A 17,101-nucleotide genomic window follows, 5' to 3' on the forward strand; every position below is an offset into this window, starting at 1 on the left:
GACTCCCGCCCAATCCCCGAGCGGCAATCGATCTGCGCGGACGAGTAGACACACGGCTGGTGTATTCCCAGCATAACTCTACAGACTATTTATTCCCCAACCCTAACCTAGTGTGTTCACCCTCCACCCCATAATATTGCAATCCTTTGGCAGGGTCCTCCCTCCCCTAGTGTATTCTACATATTGTGCTCCTTTCCTATGACCACTTTGAACTTGTATTACTGGGCCTACCTACCCAGCCCATCATCACATCAAGTATAAAACTCAAAAATACACTGTACTGTTACACGAAGTGTATGCATTTTGGTGCGTAATGTGCTGCTTAATTAGTGTAACTGAATGAGGTCAGAACTGCAAATTATGGAAAAGTAGTGGCAGGCATTATGCTGGGAATACACGTTACATTTTTGCGGCAGATGCCTTCAATAGATAAAAATTCCATCATGTCCGATTCTCCGCTTGATTCCTTATAGAAATGAATGGAAAAAAAGATAAAGAAAACAAGCGGAAGATAAGAGAAATCGAGCAGAGACTCGAATGGTTAATAGATCGCGCGGAGAATCTACCGCAAAAACGTAACGTGTATTCCCAGCATTGGAGTGCACAGTAGCCAAAGTGGCCAGCACTAATCTTGGAATGCTTAGGGTCCCAGAAGTGAATCCCAGCCAGTGTGGAGTTTGTAAGTTCTCTGATGTATTGACTTATACATGGGTACCTTAACCCTCCTGGCGGTCTATTAAAAACCGCCAGGAGGCAGCACAGCAGTTTTTTTTTTTTTTTTTTTTTTTTAAATCAGCCACTGTGCAGCGGCATCCCCCCACCCTCTTCGATCGCCTCCGGCGATAAAGCCCGTCCGGAAATCACGTTCTGAACGGGATTTCCATTAGGGCTTCCCCCGTTGCCATGGCGATAGACAGGATGACGTCGTGACGTCAAAGGGAGTCCCGAACCACCACCCAGCACTGCCTGGCACTGATTGGCCAGGCAGCGCATAGGTCTGTGGGGGCGGCGCGGCGGGTAGCGGCGAATCGGCGCGGAGTGGCGGTGATCGGAGTGCACACGCAGCTAGCAAAGTGCATATGCTTTATGCATAGAGGAACTGTAGCAAAAATCTTAAAATTTAAAATGCATACAATTAAGACGTAGGTTTCTTCCTAAGTAAAATGAGCCATAAAGTACTGTTCTATGTTGCTGTCACTTACAGTAAGTAGTAGAAATCTGACATTACCGACAGGTTTTGGGCTAGTCCATCTCTACATAGGGGAATCTCAGCATGGCCTTTATGGTTTATAAAGGCACTCCCTGAAATAGATTTATACAAATATGCTGACCAGCCTCCCTGCTCACCGTACACTTTTTTGGCAGTTGGTCAGAGCAAGTGTCATTCACTAAGTGCATTTTTAAAGTAAATAAATCCCTGTGAACCCCCCATGAGGTGATGGGCTAGTCCAAAACCTGTCTGTTCTGTCAGAGGTCCACTACCTACTGTGAGTGACAGCAACATAGGAGAATAGTAATTTATAGCTCATTTTACTCTGGAAGAAACATACTTCTTAAAGAGACTCTGAAGCGAGCTCGGCTATATTCGTCTTAACCTGAACTAAGAGCAGCTACTGCGCCTGAGGGACCGAGGAGGACAAGAGAAGTCTCGTTAGGATCCAGAGGCTTCCCCCTCCCGAGGTAAGTACCCCCCAGAAGGATTTATTTTTTTAGTTACAAGTTTTTTTTAACAGTTTAAGGATTCATTTGAATAATATAACTTCCTGTGTGCAAAGCCAGAAGCATATGGATTTCAAAGAACACATTGCATAAAACAGTAGTGTATTTGGTACACTCTCCACTGTACATATTAAGGACAAAAGGATCATACTGCTGTTCTTCCAGGAAAGGGTAATACCTTAATACAATGCATCAAGTGTGACAAAATAATGTGATGTACTGAGAGACATAAGATGCAGTTAAAGTGGACCCAAACTAAAAATACAAGATTTCAGAAATAAAATATATTTTCTAAATTATAATAATAAATAGCAGCCTTTTTTCAGCTGCATGATGACAAATATAAAATATTTTACATTTATTGGAGAAACCCCTCCCTTCCTTTCATATTGCCGGCAAATAATCCGGCAAACTGGTGGAGTAGATGGTGTCCAGCAATGGAGGAATTGCTAATGGCTGCCACCTGTATAACCCTAGTTATGCAAAGAGGAGGGTGAAAAGCATGCACTGAAATGCTCATAGACTTGAAGGAGTGTTGCAACTGTGGAGTGGTGCAACTAAATATTCTGAATTAAAAAAATGTTTGGTTTGGGTCCGCTTTAAGACAACTCCTGTACTCCTGCCAGAGATCGTTGCTTGGAACACAGCAATCTGCGGATCTAATGTTATGGCTCTGAAAGTAGTATCAGTAGAGTATTGTACTGTGTTAGCCATCAGTAAAAGCAAGAAGCTATGAATCAGTATTATAAAATGGTATCATCCCAATTCAAAACCTATGGCTCTGGAAGGCAATTTCAAAACAGTGGTGTGACTTGTTTTTGTCCCCATCCAGATTTCCTCTTGGCACGAAGAGGAAGTTCACATTACTGGCTCCTGGCATCTTAGCCGCTACTAGAGAAGAGAAGCGTTTGACATCAGTTACCGTCTTCACCTTTTGGGGAATATGGAACTGCCAACTGCAAACACAAACAGAGCTAGAAGCTACAGGCAGCGTCTCAGTAAAGGCACCAGCGAGGATGAAGAGATAAGTCACAGACAGACTGGCTTGAAACATGAGTATCCTCCACTGCTATTAACTCTTGATTACTGGGGGGCAGAAGACAATTTTTTTTGGGGGGTGGAGGGGGCAATATGGTTACTTCACTTCAGTACAAAATCTACATATGTCAGTACTATTCAATAATTTAAAGCCATAAAATCTTTGAACTTCAAGCAGCTGCTATGGCTTTTTTATCCACTTCAACAGAATACACAATACAGCTTTTGTCTTTTGTACACAAGAACCAAAAATGGACCTCTTTGCGTTTCACAGATTCATAAGTCTGCACAAAGCAAAAAAATTGTTGCATCGCTTAGCACTATAAACTACTTTGCTAGCTTTACAGGAATTACACATTTGTATGACAGTGAGGAGGGAACCTACACAACCACAAAGATTCCGGATATAGCATGTGGAGTAATTTCCCATTTCACCAACAGCTGAGCAAACCAAGAAAATTCTCACAATGAGACATACAGAGCTAAGGATCTGAGGAAATTACAATAACAGTTCTGTGTTATGCCTGGTACACACCATGCAATTTTCCATCAGATAGATGGGTCAATAGATAATTTCCAACAGATCCGATCATTTTTCTGATCTATTTTCAGATCACTTCTATTCAAATCGATTAGAAAAACGATCGGAAATCAGATCGGACCTGTGGGAAAATTATCTACTCCACCCATATTCAACCCATCTGACCGGAAATTGCATGGCATGTTCCAGGCATAATACATTTGGCAAAATGTTTCAACTATACAAAGATGATAAGATAAGGATTGTTTCTATTTTCTTTAGGAAAGTGGAGACATGCTTTAATCACAATAAGCAATAAAATAAGTAATTTCAATTTGGTGAAAAAATGTCTCAAACGAGTAGCACATCATGTCTTGCAAAAAAGGAAATTTCCAGGAAGAAAGAAAGTTACTAAAAAGCATCAGCTCAAAAAGGATCAGGCAACAATCTCTAAAGCCACCATATACAGGCTCAACAAAAGTATTTTAAATGCACGATTATCAAACAACTTGAAGAAGTTGGACAACTTTAGTCAAGTAAAGTTGGACAATTGTTGTTATAATTGGGAGACGTGTACGCACCCTTAGGGCACTTTCACAATAATGCCATTGATCGGGGTGCAACAAGCAGTGATGTAGTAACACACTGCACACAGTGCCCTACTTAAAAGCGGACACAAACCAAACTTTTTTTTTTTTAATTCAAAATATTTAGTTGCACCACTCTGACACATACAAAGATAAATTAACACTCCTTCAAGCCTATGAGCATTTCAGTGCATGCTTTTCACCCTGCTCTTTCCATAACTAGGGTTATACAGGTGGCAGCCATTACTTCTGAGCTTACTAGGAGGTTTTAGATCATGAGTGTGTTTGTCATCAAGTACCCTCCCTCACAGGGGCGTTGTCTATGTGAAATCTCACACAAGCTGAGATCACCTTCCCTGTGACATCAGTAGCAGCCTGTGTTTTGTTTTTTTCTCTCCTCCACCAGTCTTCCGGATTCTGTTCCGGCAATATGAAAGGAAGGGAGGGGTTCCTCCAATAAATGTAAAATATTTTACATTTGTCATCATGCAGCTGAAAAAAGGCTGCTATTTATTATAATTTAGAAAATAGATTTTATTTTTGAAATATTGTATTTTTAATTTGGGTCCACTTTAAATATTACTGTATGCCTCATTGACTGGTGCAATTTGACTTTTCTGCAATATTGCTGTCCAATTGAAGAGTAATCGATTGAAGAAGGTCTATAATTAAGTGCAATAAGGTTCTGTAGCAGGACAGCAGCCTAAAGCACAAAAGTCCCCCCCTTTGCATGGTTGAAAAGAACTCGGCTCCCAAACCATCTTTTGCTCATGGAGACGCCTAGACAAATTCCTGAGATATTGCACAAGGCCCATCATAGTCAAAATCACTCCAATATGATTGATTTAACATGAAATCTATTAAACAAACCACATTGTTGCACTGCTCGATGCAGTACAACGCTATGGGCCGTCAATTTAGCTCTACTCCTGACATCTTCCATCTTGACCTAGTCGATCGAATGACAAAAACATTCTAATGATAAATGATGAACTTAATTGGGGGGGGAGATAAACCACCCACACACCACAAAAGGATAGCCACCTTTAGAAAATGTGGTTTATTTCATATGCTATGGTAAGATTTGTTTTGCTCTATTGTCTACAAGCACATTAACCGGTAATCCAGTGAATGCTGCTGGTGAATAGTAATGATGGTGACTACAGGCAGATGAATGTGCTTGGATTTCTGGATTTACTCATGAATAGACTCCTAGAACTGGAGAACTAAATGTTCTGTCTTTCATAATGGTTTAACTGCAAACAGCAACACACAGTATACACATATGCTAAACTAACTAATCAGCAAGCTTTACTACAAAATCAATTGCCAGCATGTGCCCAATGTTTTGGAGCTGTTGAAACAGCTAAAAATCCTATACTGTACTGTCTAAACAAATACATTTACATCATCTCTCCAGCATGTGACATTCTTTAGGCACACCATCTATAAACTTTGTTTTTTCTATTTTTTTTTTCTAGCACCAACCACCTTTCAAAATGCATGCAGATGATGGGCACACAATCACATAAATGGTTTAGACATCTCTAGTCACAGAAACCTATTAATAGAAATTATTAGAACTTGAAATTTTCATTAAAACTTGAAATTTTGATCTCACAAATTTGAATACACAGGTTTACTTTACTATAACCCCAATATTCCTGCTTGGATGGCAGTTTAATCGCTCTTGACAGAAACTTAAAAAACAAAACAAACAACAACAAAAAACCCACACCATATCCCCAATTATTAAAAAAAAAAAAAAAAAAAAAAAAAAAAAAAACATTCAGTGTATGTATATTGGATTGGGTAAAAGTTATAGCGTTTACAAACTATGGTGCCAAAAGTGAATTTTCCCATTTTGAAGCATCTCTGCCTTTTCTGCCCACCTGTCATGTTTCATGAGGTGCTAAAATTCCAGGATAGTATAAATACCCCCCAAATTACCCCATTTTGGAAAGAAGACATCCCAAAGTATTCAGTGAGAGGCATGGTGAGTTCATAGAAGATATTATTTTTTGTCACAAGTTAGCGGAAAATGACACTTATCACAGTCATTTACGGAGATATTTCTCCCACCCAGCATGGGTATGTGTAAAAATACACCACAAAACACATTATACCACTTCTCCTGAGTACGGCGATACCACATGTGTGGCACTTTTTTGCACCCTAACTGCGCTAAGGGGCCCAAAGTCCAATGAGTACCTTTAGGATTTCACAGGTCATTTTGCGACATTTGGTTTCAAGACTACTCCTCACGGTTTAGGGCCCCTAAAATGCCAGGGCAGTAAAGGAACCCCACAAATGACCCCCATTTTAGAAAGAAGACACCCCAAGGTATGGCGTTAGGATTATGGTGAGTTCATAGAAGATTTTTTTTTTGTCACAAGTTAGCGGAAATTGATTTTAATTGTGTTTTTTCACAAAGTGTCATTTTCCGCTAACTTGTGACAAAAAATAAAATCTTCTATGAACTCACCATGCTCCTAACGGAAACGGAATACAGAGAGAGAGAGAGAGAGAGAGAGAGAGAGAGAGAGAGAGAGAGAGAGAGAGAGAGAGAGAGAGAGAGAGAGAGAGATTTAAAAAAAGTGTACTTATTTGTCTATGTTTGCACATATTTCAAATTTTACAATTTTTCGCCATAGTGCCGCTTTAAAAATAGTCTTTATGATAAAGCATCTTAGTGCTTATAAATGTAAAATACAACAAGGTGGTTACCGTATTTTTCGGCATATAAGACGCTCCGGCATATAAGACGCACCTTGGTTTAGAGGGCAAAAATAAGGGAAAAAAACTAAACCTAGGTGCGTCTACATTGCCGGGGCGTCTTATGGACCTTTTACCCCCTAAAACTGCCTCTAAGCTACTCTATCTACACTACACTAATCCCTGCTGCCCTAACAACTAAACTACACAGCAATACAATACACTACACTACCACAACACTAACACAACACACCACTGCAATACCCTTCACTACACTATACTACACTACAATGCACTGACACAACACACAGCTTCACTACACTACACTGTACTATACTAACACTAAGCTGCACTACAATGACATTAATACTACACCTGTTCCTGCCGCCATGCTCCTCTTCCCCTCGCTTCAGCCGCGATCCTCTTCACCTCCTCAGGCGCAGTTCTCGGATGCCACCTCCGCCGCCAGGTCCTCCTCTCCTGTGAAGGGGAAACGAAAACATTAGTGGCATTGTCCCCCTCTCCTGCCGCGATCCGCTCGGCGCTGCCACTCACGGGAAGCCGCCGCCGCCCCCTCCGCCGCTACACGCCGAGCGTCCATCCTCTTGCCCTCCTACTTCCTGTTTACATCACGTGCAGCCGCGTCATGCGTAGCCCGAGCGCAACGCGGCTGGGGCTACGCATGACGCGGCTGCACGTGATATAAACAGGAAGTAGGAGGGCAAGAGGATGGACGCTCGGCGTGTAGCGGCGGAGGGGGCGGCGGCGGCTTCCCGTGAGTGGCAGCGCCGAGCGGATCGCGGCAGGAGAGGGGGACAATGCCACTAATGTTTTCTTTTCCCATTCACAGGAGCGGAGGACCTGGCGGCGGAGGTGGCATCCGAGAACTGCGCCTGAGGAGGTGAAGAGGATCGCGGCTGAAGCGAGGGGAAGAGGAGCATGGCGGCAAGATGGGTAAGTGCTTCCCTGCGCACTCTGCAACATTTTTTTGGGTGCATTTGGCATATAAGACGCACCCAATTTTTCCCCCCTGTTTTGGGGAAGAAAAAGTGCGTCTTATATGCCGAAAAATACGGTAATTGGAAAATTTTCACTGCTGCATAAGGTACACAAAATAACGTTATAGAGCAGTGTTTCAATTGGTATGCATCCCCCGCAAAAATTAATATTAACCCCTTGACAGATGTACACTAACAGTACACTCTAATTGTGTATAAAATTATTCTAAAGTAATCCCTACAGATATGAACTAACAGTTATTTAGGTGTACTATTTTCTTACTCAAAGGGCCCAGATCCAATTCCCTTTCTCCTATGAGATCATTTTTCATCTTCTGTTTAAAATAACTTTTCAGCACTTCGCAATTGAAAAAGTACCAAAAACGTAGGTGAAAAAGTACTAACAAAATTATTCTGACCATATTCTTCTTGCTGGTGGCTTAATGCGGACCTAAACTACTGCACAGGCGAAAAAGAACAGATAATTCCATCCTGTGTGCGTTTCTCTTCTCAGCAAGTAATAAGCTAGTGTATAAGACAACCAGCGAAGGTCTTAACCACTTTACCCCCGCCCGTACGAATTTCTCCGTCCCTTTTTCCATCCTTTCACCCCCAGGGATGGAGAAATCCGTACTTTACGCGCTCCTGCCACTGCCCGCGCTCCCGCTGGCTCTAGCGCGCACTCCCGCTCGTAAACACGCCGCCGGCCCGGAGATCAATGAACGGGAAAATCCATTCCCGTTCGTTGATCTAAGCCCCGCAATGATCCGCTGCTTCTCCGATAAGCAGCGCGATCATTGTGTGAAAAAATAAAAATTACACTTTCCCAGCCTCCTTGTACTTCCTCCAAGCGTCCGAAAGGACGCTTGGAGGTTGCATTAAACAAAGTTACTGTTGCCATCTTGTGGCTAAATAGTAAAACTACACCCTAAAGCATTTACACAATTACTTATACACAAAAAATTAACTCATTGCCTCCCACACCATATTTTTTTTTTTGTAATAAAAAAAAATAAATAAAAAAAAAAAAAAAATTTACAATTAAAAAAAAATACATAAACAGTTACCTTAGGGACTGAACTTTTTAAATATTTGTGTCAGGAGGGTACAACACTGTTACTTTATAAACTATGGGCTTGTAATTAGGGATGGACGCAAAACTGAAAAAAAATGCACCTTTATTTACAAATAAAATATTGGCGCCAAACATTGTGATAGGGACATCATTTAAACAGTTTTATAACCGGGACAAATGGGCAAATACATTTCATGGGTTTTAATTACAGTAGCAGGCATTATTTAAAAACTATAATGGCCGAAAACTGAAAAATAATGATTTTTTTCCCACATTTTTCCTATTTTCCCATTAAAACATATTTAGAATAAAATAATTGTTGGCATAATGTCCCACCTAAAGAAAGCCTAATTGGTGGCGGAAAAAACAAGATATAGTTCATTTAATTGTGATAAGTAATGATAAAGTTATAGGTGAATGAATGGAAGGAGCGCTGAAAGGTGAAAATTGCTCTGGTGCTCAAGGGGTAAAACCCCTCAGTGGTGAAGTGGTTAATATTATGTCAATTCAATAAACTTTTCATCATGTTAGCTTTTCAGTCTTTCAAAGTCTTGTGCCCTCCATCACCATTTAAAGAGGAACTCCAGTGAAAAGAATGTAATAAAAAAAGTGCTTCATTTTTACAATAATTATGTATTAATTATTTAGTCAGTGTTTGCCCATTGTAAAATATTTTAAATCCCTGATTTATAGTCTGACATTCATCACATGGTGACATTTTTACTGCTGGCAAGTGATGTAGCTGCTGCTTGCAGCTATTTCCCACAATGTAACAGGGTTCACAGGCAGGTAGTACCTCGGTACTCAGAGCTTCTTGTGGGAGGGGTTTCACCACAATATCAGTCATACAGCGCCCCCTGATGGTCTGTTTGTGAAAAGCAATAGATTTATCATGTAAAAGGAGGTATCAGCTACTGATTGGGATTAAAGTTCATTTCTTGGTCGGAGTTTCTCTTTAAAAGAAAAAAAAAAAAAAACCACACACGGGGTTTACCAGCCGCAAAAAAAAACACTTTATAGGTTGTGTAAAAGGTGCTTTTTTATGTTTCTACTTGGTTTTAACGCGCTGATAAGTTTAGAATAAAGCAGCCTGCATTTAGAGCTGCTATTCGTTTTTTATTTCCATTTAAAGGAGTTCTGTTTGAATAAAAAAGTAAAACAGCTGACATTTACCTGGGGTTCCTATCAGCCCCCTGCAGCGGTTATGTCCCGCACTGTCCTCTCCTGATGCAACGTTCCCCGTCGCCGGTCCCTGTGTAATCACACGAGTGATTACACTGCGGCTGCTTGGCCGAGCTCTCACTTCCGCACGCGTCATCAGAGCTTACTGCGCAGTACAAGAAAACTTCATACTGCGCCTGTGCAGTAAGCTCCAGATGATGCAAACGGGAGCGCGCATTATTTGTCTGTCATCAGACGAATAATGCCCGGTGGCGGCGGCGGGGAACGGCAGATCAGAGGACGGCGTGGGACATTACTTCTACAGGGGGCTGATAGAAGCCCCAGGTAAGTGTCAGCTTGTTTTAGTTTTTGACTACCACAGAACCCCTTTAAACTCATTATGAGACGGGAGGATCTATCAATGCCTATTTAAGTATGGTTCAGAGTTTGGATGATGGATCCACTTTTCCTGGTTGCTAAAGCTATACACACAACCTTATAACGTGGGTTGTGTGTGGCTGGTAAGCCTTCTTTTTCTTTCTTAAATGGTGATGGAGGGCACAAGAGTTTGAAGGCCTGAGAAGTAAATAGTGAAAATTCTATTGGATTAACAATATTAAGACCTGCGCTGATGATCTTACAGTGACTTGCAAAAGTATTCGGCCCTCTTGAAGTTTTCCACATTTTGTCATATTTCTGCCACAAACAGGAATCAATTTTATTGGAATTCCACATGAAAGACCAACACAAAGTGGTGTACATGTGAGAAGTGGAACGAAAATCATACAGGATTCCAAACATTTTTTTACAAATAAATAACTGCAAAGTGGGGTGTGCGTAATTATTCAGCCCCCTTTGGTCTGAGTGCAGTCAGTTGCCCATAGACATTGCCTGATGAGTGCTAATGACTAAACAGAGTGCACCTGTGTGTAAGCTAATGTCAGTACAAATACAGCTGCTCTGTGACGGCCTCAGAGGTTGTCTAAGAGAATATTGGGAGCAAAAACACCATGAAGTCCAAAGAACACACCAGACAGGTCAGGGATAAAGTTATTGAGACATTGAAAACAGGCTTAGGCTACAAAAAGATTTCCAAAGCCTTAAACATCCCACAAAGCACTGTTCAAGCGATCATTCAGAAATGGAAGGAGTATGGCACAACTGTACACCTACCAAGACAAGGCTGTCCACCTAAACTCACAGGCCGAACAAGGAGAGTGCTGATCAGAAATGCAGTCAAGTGGCCCATGGTGACTCTGGACGAGCTGCAGAGATCTACAGCTCAGGTGGGGGAATCTGTCCATAGGACAACTATTAGTCATGCACTGCACAAAATTGGCCTTTATGGAAGAGTGGCAAGAAGAAAGCCATTGTTAACAGAAAAGCATAAGGAGTCCCATTTGCAGATTGCCACAAGCCATGTGGGGGACACAGCAAACATGTGGAAGAAGGTGCTCTGGTCAGATGAGACCAAAATGAAACTTTGTAGCCAAAATGCAAAACGCTATGTGTGGCGGAAAACACTGCACATCACTTTGAACACACCATCCCCACTGTCAAATATGGTGGTGGCAGCATCATGCTCTGGGGGTGATTCTCATCAGCAGGGACAGGGAAGCTGGTCAGAGTTGATGGAAAGATGATGGAGCCAAATACAGGACAATCTTGGAAGAAAACCTCAGAGTCTGCAAAAGACTTCAGACTGGGGCGGAGGTTCACCTTCCAGCAGGACAATGACCCTACACATAAAGCCAGGGCAACAATGGAATGGTTTAAAACAAAAACATACACGTGTTAGAATGGCCCAGTCAAAGTCCAGATCTAAATCCAATCGAGAATCTGTGGCAAGATCTGAAAACTGCTGTTCACAAACGCTGTCTAGCTAATCTGACTGAGCTGGAGCGGTTTTGCAAAGAAGAATGGGCAAGGATTTCAGTCTCTAGATGTGCAAGGCTGGTAGAGACATACCCTAAAAGACTGGCAGCTGTAATTGCAGCAAAATATGGTTCTACAAAGTATTGACTCAGGGGGGCTGAATAATTACGCACACCCCACTTTGCAGTTATTGATTTGTAAAAAATGTTTGGAATGATGTATGATTTTCGTTCCACTTCTCGCGTGTACACCACTTTGTATTGGTCTTTCACATGGAATTCCAATAAAATTGATTCATGTTTGTGGCAGTAATATGACAAATGTGGAAAACTTCAAGGGGGCCGAATACTTTTGCAAGCCACTGTGTATATAAATTTGAACTTTGGAGACTGTTCCTGCTCAGCAGCGGTCGCTACTATTCGATTCCTACTGGGGCCGATTGTCGTTTCTCTCCTAATAAGTTAGTGTCATTTGAGCTGTCAGCTGTCTGACAAAATTCTGAGCTAATATGTAAGCAAAGCAGGTTAACCCTCTGTGCTCCCAGGAAATAACCACTCTGCAGAATCTCAGTAGGAGCTTTATAAGGAAATTTTTTCCTATACAAGGTTATTATGCTGTTACTTATCTATTAGAGCAGAGAGGAAGTTCTAAGTTCAGGTCTGTTTTCAAAGGCATTTTATTGAAAAATATGTGAAAAATATCACCTAGGTGAAAAAGGGAATAGAATCAGGACCAGAATTTGTTATACTGATTAATGTGTACTACATGTGGACGATGGCGGTGCTATATGAATTCATAATAATAAAAACAATAACAATAATAATAGAACAAACAAGACATTGGCGTCAATTCACCAGAGGTTACCAACCTATTTATCTCTTGGGAGGTAATTTACCTCCTGTGATATCTCCAAATAGCAATTCTCCAGAAGTATAGGGGAAAATAGACAGAGAGAAATGCAAGAGATAAATGTGAGATAAGTATGAGATAAATAAGTGATAGTTAGTAGTTAGTTTTTCTCCAAATCACAATTCACCAGGGAAGAAAGGGTGTGGCCATTCGTTATTTTTTCATCTCTTTATCCCCTGAATGAACCTGGAGATATCGTGGTTTTCACACAGCAGCTGCTGCGGAAGATGGAGCCTTTTGAGCTTACTTTGTTAGGCCTGGTGCACACCAAAAACCGCTAGCAGATCTGCAAAATGCTAGCAGATTTTGAAACGCTTTTTCTTATTTTTCTGTAGCGTTTCAGCTAGCATTTTGCGGTTTTGTGAAGCGTTTTTGGTGTAGTAGATTTCATGTATTGTTACAGTAAAGCTGTTACTGAACAGCTACTGTAACAAAAACCGCCTGGCAAACCGCTCTGAAGTGCCGTTTTTCAGAGCGGTTTGCATTTTTCCTTTACTTAACATTGAGGCAGAAACGCCTCCGCAATCCAAAATCTGCAGCAGCCCGGGAGTATGCGTTTCTGCAAAACGCCTCCCGCTTTGGTGAGCACCAGCCCATTGAAATACATTACCCAAGCGTATCCGCAGCCACAAGCGGATCGCAAAACGCAGCCGAACCGCTCTGGTGTGCACTAGGCCTTAGAGCTTGCTTCTATTATGAGGAGACGAAGGTGCAGGAGGAGGGTCTGTTTAATCTCCCCTCGTATTTTTCGTGAGAGAACAGTTCTTGATAATTTTACTGAGACAGAGGTGGTGAAGAAGTTCAGACTCACTCGTGATAGGATTTATGATATGATCCGGCAGTAAAAGGCGGGAATACTCTGGTCACGTAGTAGTAAAACTCCGCCTCCTACCAACAATGCTTCACTTTCAAGCTTACAGAGAGGAAAAGTATCCCATGTAAATCATTAATACCGATTACCTAACTCTCTGCTTTCTCACACTTTCCTCATGCATATCTCTCCATTATCCCCTGCTATCGAACATTTTTCTCTCTGTCCTCTCACACTGGTGAATTGACTCCAGAGTGTTAAAATACCTCATGAGAAAAACTACCTACCTTTTTTCTCTTAGTAAATCCTCTCTGGTGAATTGATGCCTTTAAGTTAACGCTTCAATCCTTAAAATAACTCCAGAGTTAAAGACAGGCTGTTTATTAACTGAGGAGGTAAACTAACTACAGAGGAGGTAAACTAACTACAGAGGAGGTAAACTAACTACAGAGGAGGTAAACTAACTACAGAGGAGGTAAACTAACTACAGAGGAGGTAAACGGCCTCAATTCACTAAGATCATGCTGGAGATAATAAGGCAAGAGAAAACTTACCTCCACACAGTGCGAGAGTTATCTTATCTCTTCATTCCTTAAGTTACCTCCTCTGTAGTTATTTTCACACGCAGTTAATTAACAGCCTGTCTTTAACTCTGGAGTTATTTTAAGGATTGGAAAGTTAACTTAAAGACAGAAGAGTTAACTATAGGTTTGCCTGAGGTAAAATGTTTCCTGAATACTACATGCCTTATCACCATGGTAACAACTCTAGAAACATTATTAAAGACAGGAGATAAGCTTAGTGAATTGAGGCCATTGGGTGAAACAAAAGAAAAACCTATGCTTGTTAGTCACTAGTGATTTGTGGTCTGCAAAGAAAGGTCAGAAAAAAAATTGTGGGAGACCAGTACCAACACTTGATTCTCAACCGAGACCAAACTTAAAGATAGTCTTTGCTGAGTATGTTTGCAAGATTCTAGAAAAAAGGAAAATCTTAACATTCATATGTGCTAACAAACTTTAAAAATGAAACAGACCTTAATTTGTAGGCTTATTCAGTACAATATAAACAATAATGCAACTTTTACATGGACAATATGATAATATTACTAATGCGATGCAATTACATTGAGTTGGTACATTAACATCAGTGCATTAGCAGCACAATGGATGCACTGGCATAACGCAAAAACATGCAGTGCTGCATAAACAGTTGCAGTGAAGCTTACATTGTATGCACTGTGTGCATTGCACCGCGCACTTAACATGCGGATCACCTTTTCCCATCCATTGTATCGCAATATTGTTTTTACAAGGAATACAACATTCCAGGGTGAAAGTAGCCATAAGCCCGTAAACACGTCTTTGATGTTGTTTGCTCACTTGGGCAACATCCCTGGGCCGGGGGATGTACTGACGCAGTGACAGCTGACGATGCATTCTGTTGCTATTTGGGAAGGTAGAACTGCCTCAGCCAACTTTAATCTAGCGTGTGTACAGGGCTTTAAGGTGGCCACTAACAGTACAATTTCTAGTAAAAAATTGTTCAAGCAATCAGAAATTCTGATCAGACGAAAAATCGTTCACTACACCATCAACTAACCAATCATTGCTTCCTATCACGACCAACAAGAAAATACAAATTTTGGTTAGACGAAAATTCAAATCGGATGACATTTTTTTTCACTCGTTCATAATCGATTAAGTCCACCAATGGAGATTATTTACAACCAATCCAATCAGAATTTCTGTTCACTCTAATGATTTTTCCCTAAAAATTGTACAGTTAGTGGCCACCGTTACACTCAACACACACTTTCCCCAACTAATCTGTCATGCATCAGGTTGTTCCAATCTGTCACTCTTAGGTGAGAATGCCAAGTCAATATGAATTGTGTATGGTGGATTTTCCATCCTGACACTAAATTTTCAGACAAATTAAGCACTTACATTGCTGGCTGAACCAAGAGAGAACTAAAAAAAAAATTCATGTAGTTTCAAGTATGACAACCATTAGAAGTTGTAAAGCCAAATTTGACCCCGAGTGATACAACTAAACTTTTAAAAATAAGCAAATCTACAAAATAAAAAATAAACATAAAATATGAATGCTTACTGACAAAAAGCCTAGTTCTGTTCATAAAAGTGACTGTCATTACAAAACCAATACATGGTAATCTTAGGACATAAAAAGAATGTATCATGGCAAAGTGCCAAATGAACTCAACATCTATCTGAAATCCCTGGCAGTACAGTGAGCCTGACAGTATGCAGCAGCAAGGTACATCGCTGCGGTGACAGAACAAACACAAAAAAAGAGAGAAGAAATGATTAAACACATATGGGAGTATTAAACAAACATACAGAGTACTACATACACAGTATTACACAACACACACACTGCTGTCACCTTGTAATAGACATCGAACTGTATATTCTCCGGCAAGCCGCGGATATCCCTGCGAGCTCGGCTGTAGTTATCCACCACCGCAGAGATGGCTGTATTATACAGAGTCTCCGGAATCCACTCTAGCTCCACAGCCGCCATGTTCTACGACCCCCTTAGCAGCTATCACTGCCTCCCCCGCTATACGGGCCGGGTCCCTCCGCAAGCAGCCAATGCTCCGCCGCGCCGCCACTGCGGGATAACACAGCCCCAGGATCCTCCGGGACCAGCACACCTCCACTCTCGGGGCAGTTCATGCAAGGTCCCTGCTGTTATTTATTGTTATAGGCGGACATCTAGCTTTCTACAGTGCCCTCATCACAGAACATGAACGCAGCAGCGCAAGAGTGACGTCATCGCGCAGGGCACTAGGAGGGGACAGAGAGAACAGATGATAGGTGATCACGTGATAGCGGATGCGGCTGGGCAGATGTTGGGCTTACTGCAATTCAGTACAGGCTTTGCTGGTTTTGTTGAAAATGTGGATAAAATACATATGTAGCAGCAGATTAATAAATGTGGTTAAAGGCACGTAAAACCCTTTTACATTTAATACATAGATGGAAAATTAAATGCCATTATATGTTTACCGAGGAGTTATTTATGTAGACGAGTGATTTCTTTTTTTCCTGCTAACATTGGTACTTGTGTGTTGTTTATTTTATAAATCATGTACAAAAGAAAATAACAGATATTAACTTGATACAATTAATAACAATAACATTTACAGCTGATATGTGCAGAGTTAAGCCTGGTACACGGCACAGATTTTTTTTTCAGATCTTATTAGAGCGAGTGATCAGATCGATTTTCAGATCTGACATCGATTGAATCAGGGTCTGATCATTTTTCTGAAATCGAAGGTACATGCATGTGGAACAATAGCTAGAGTTTTGATCAATATTTTCCAGCATTTCTGATCAAAAAAGAAGAAGCTTAGGATCGGTTACTGGTAATCAGTAATGTTAGAAAGCTATGGTATGAAAAGATCCCTCAAACTTCCCTTAAGTGCCACCAACTTACAGGAAGCTCTATTAGTCCCCCCAAAAATATACAAGATGTATCTCCCATGTAGAAACCACAAAAAAAAAAATGATCTACAACTGGTACCTCACTCCCAAAACCCTTGCTAAATTTGATCCCTCAACCTCTCCACTATGCTGGAGATCCTGTAACCAAGAAGGCTCTCTTCTTCATATTTTATGGTACTGCCCCAAAGTACAATCCTTTGGGGCCCTAGTCTTCCAA

The 17,101-nt window shown here is 41.1% G+C and overlaps 1 protein-coding gene across 1 annotated transcript in view; it reads right to left on the minus strand.

Annotated features, from left to right (window-relative positions):
* The window catches only part of APPBP2 (amyloid beta precursor protein binding protein 2), a 53,494-nt gene extending 37,288 nt beyond the window's left edge, over window positions 1-16,206 (minus strand). Inside the window, exon 1 of the mRNA XM_068265380.1 lies at window positions 15,818-16,206. Within this exon, the coding sequence (XP_068121481.1) occupies window positions 15,818-15,955 (138 nt within the window). The 5' untranslated portion in view covers window positions 15,956-16,206. The remainder of the gene's footprint in view (window positions 1-15,817) is intronic.
* Between the last annotated feature and the right edge of the window lie 895 nt (window positions 16,207-17,101).

This window comes from Hyperolius riggenbachi, chromosome 2 (genome assembly GCF_040937935.1).
Source record: "Hyperolius riggenbachi isolate aHypRig1 chromosome 2, aHypRig1.pri, whole genome shotgun sequence".
NCBI classification, from domain to species: Eukaryota; Metazoa; Chordata; class Amphibia; order Anura; family Hyperoliidae; genus Hyperolius; species Hyperolius riggenbachi.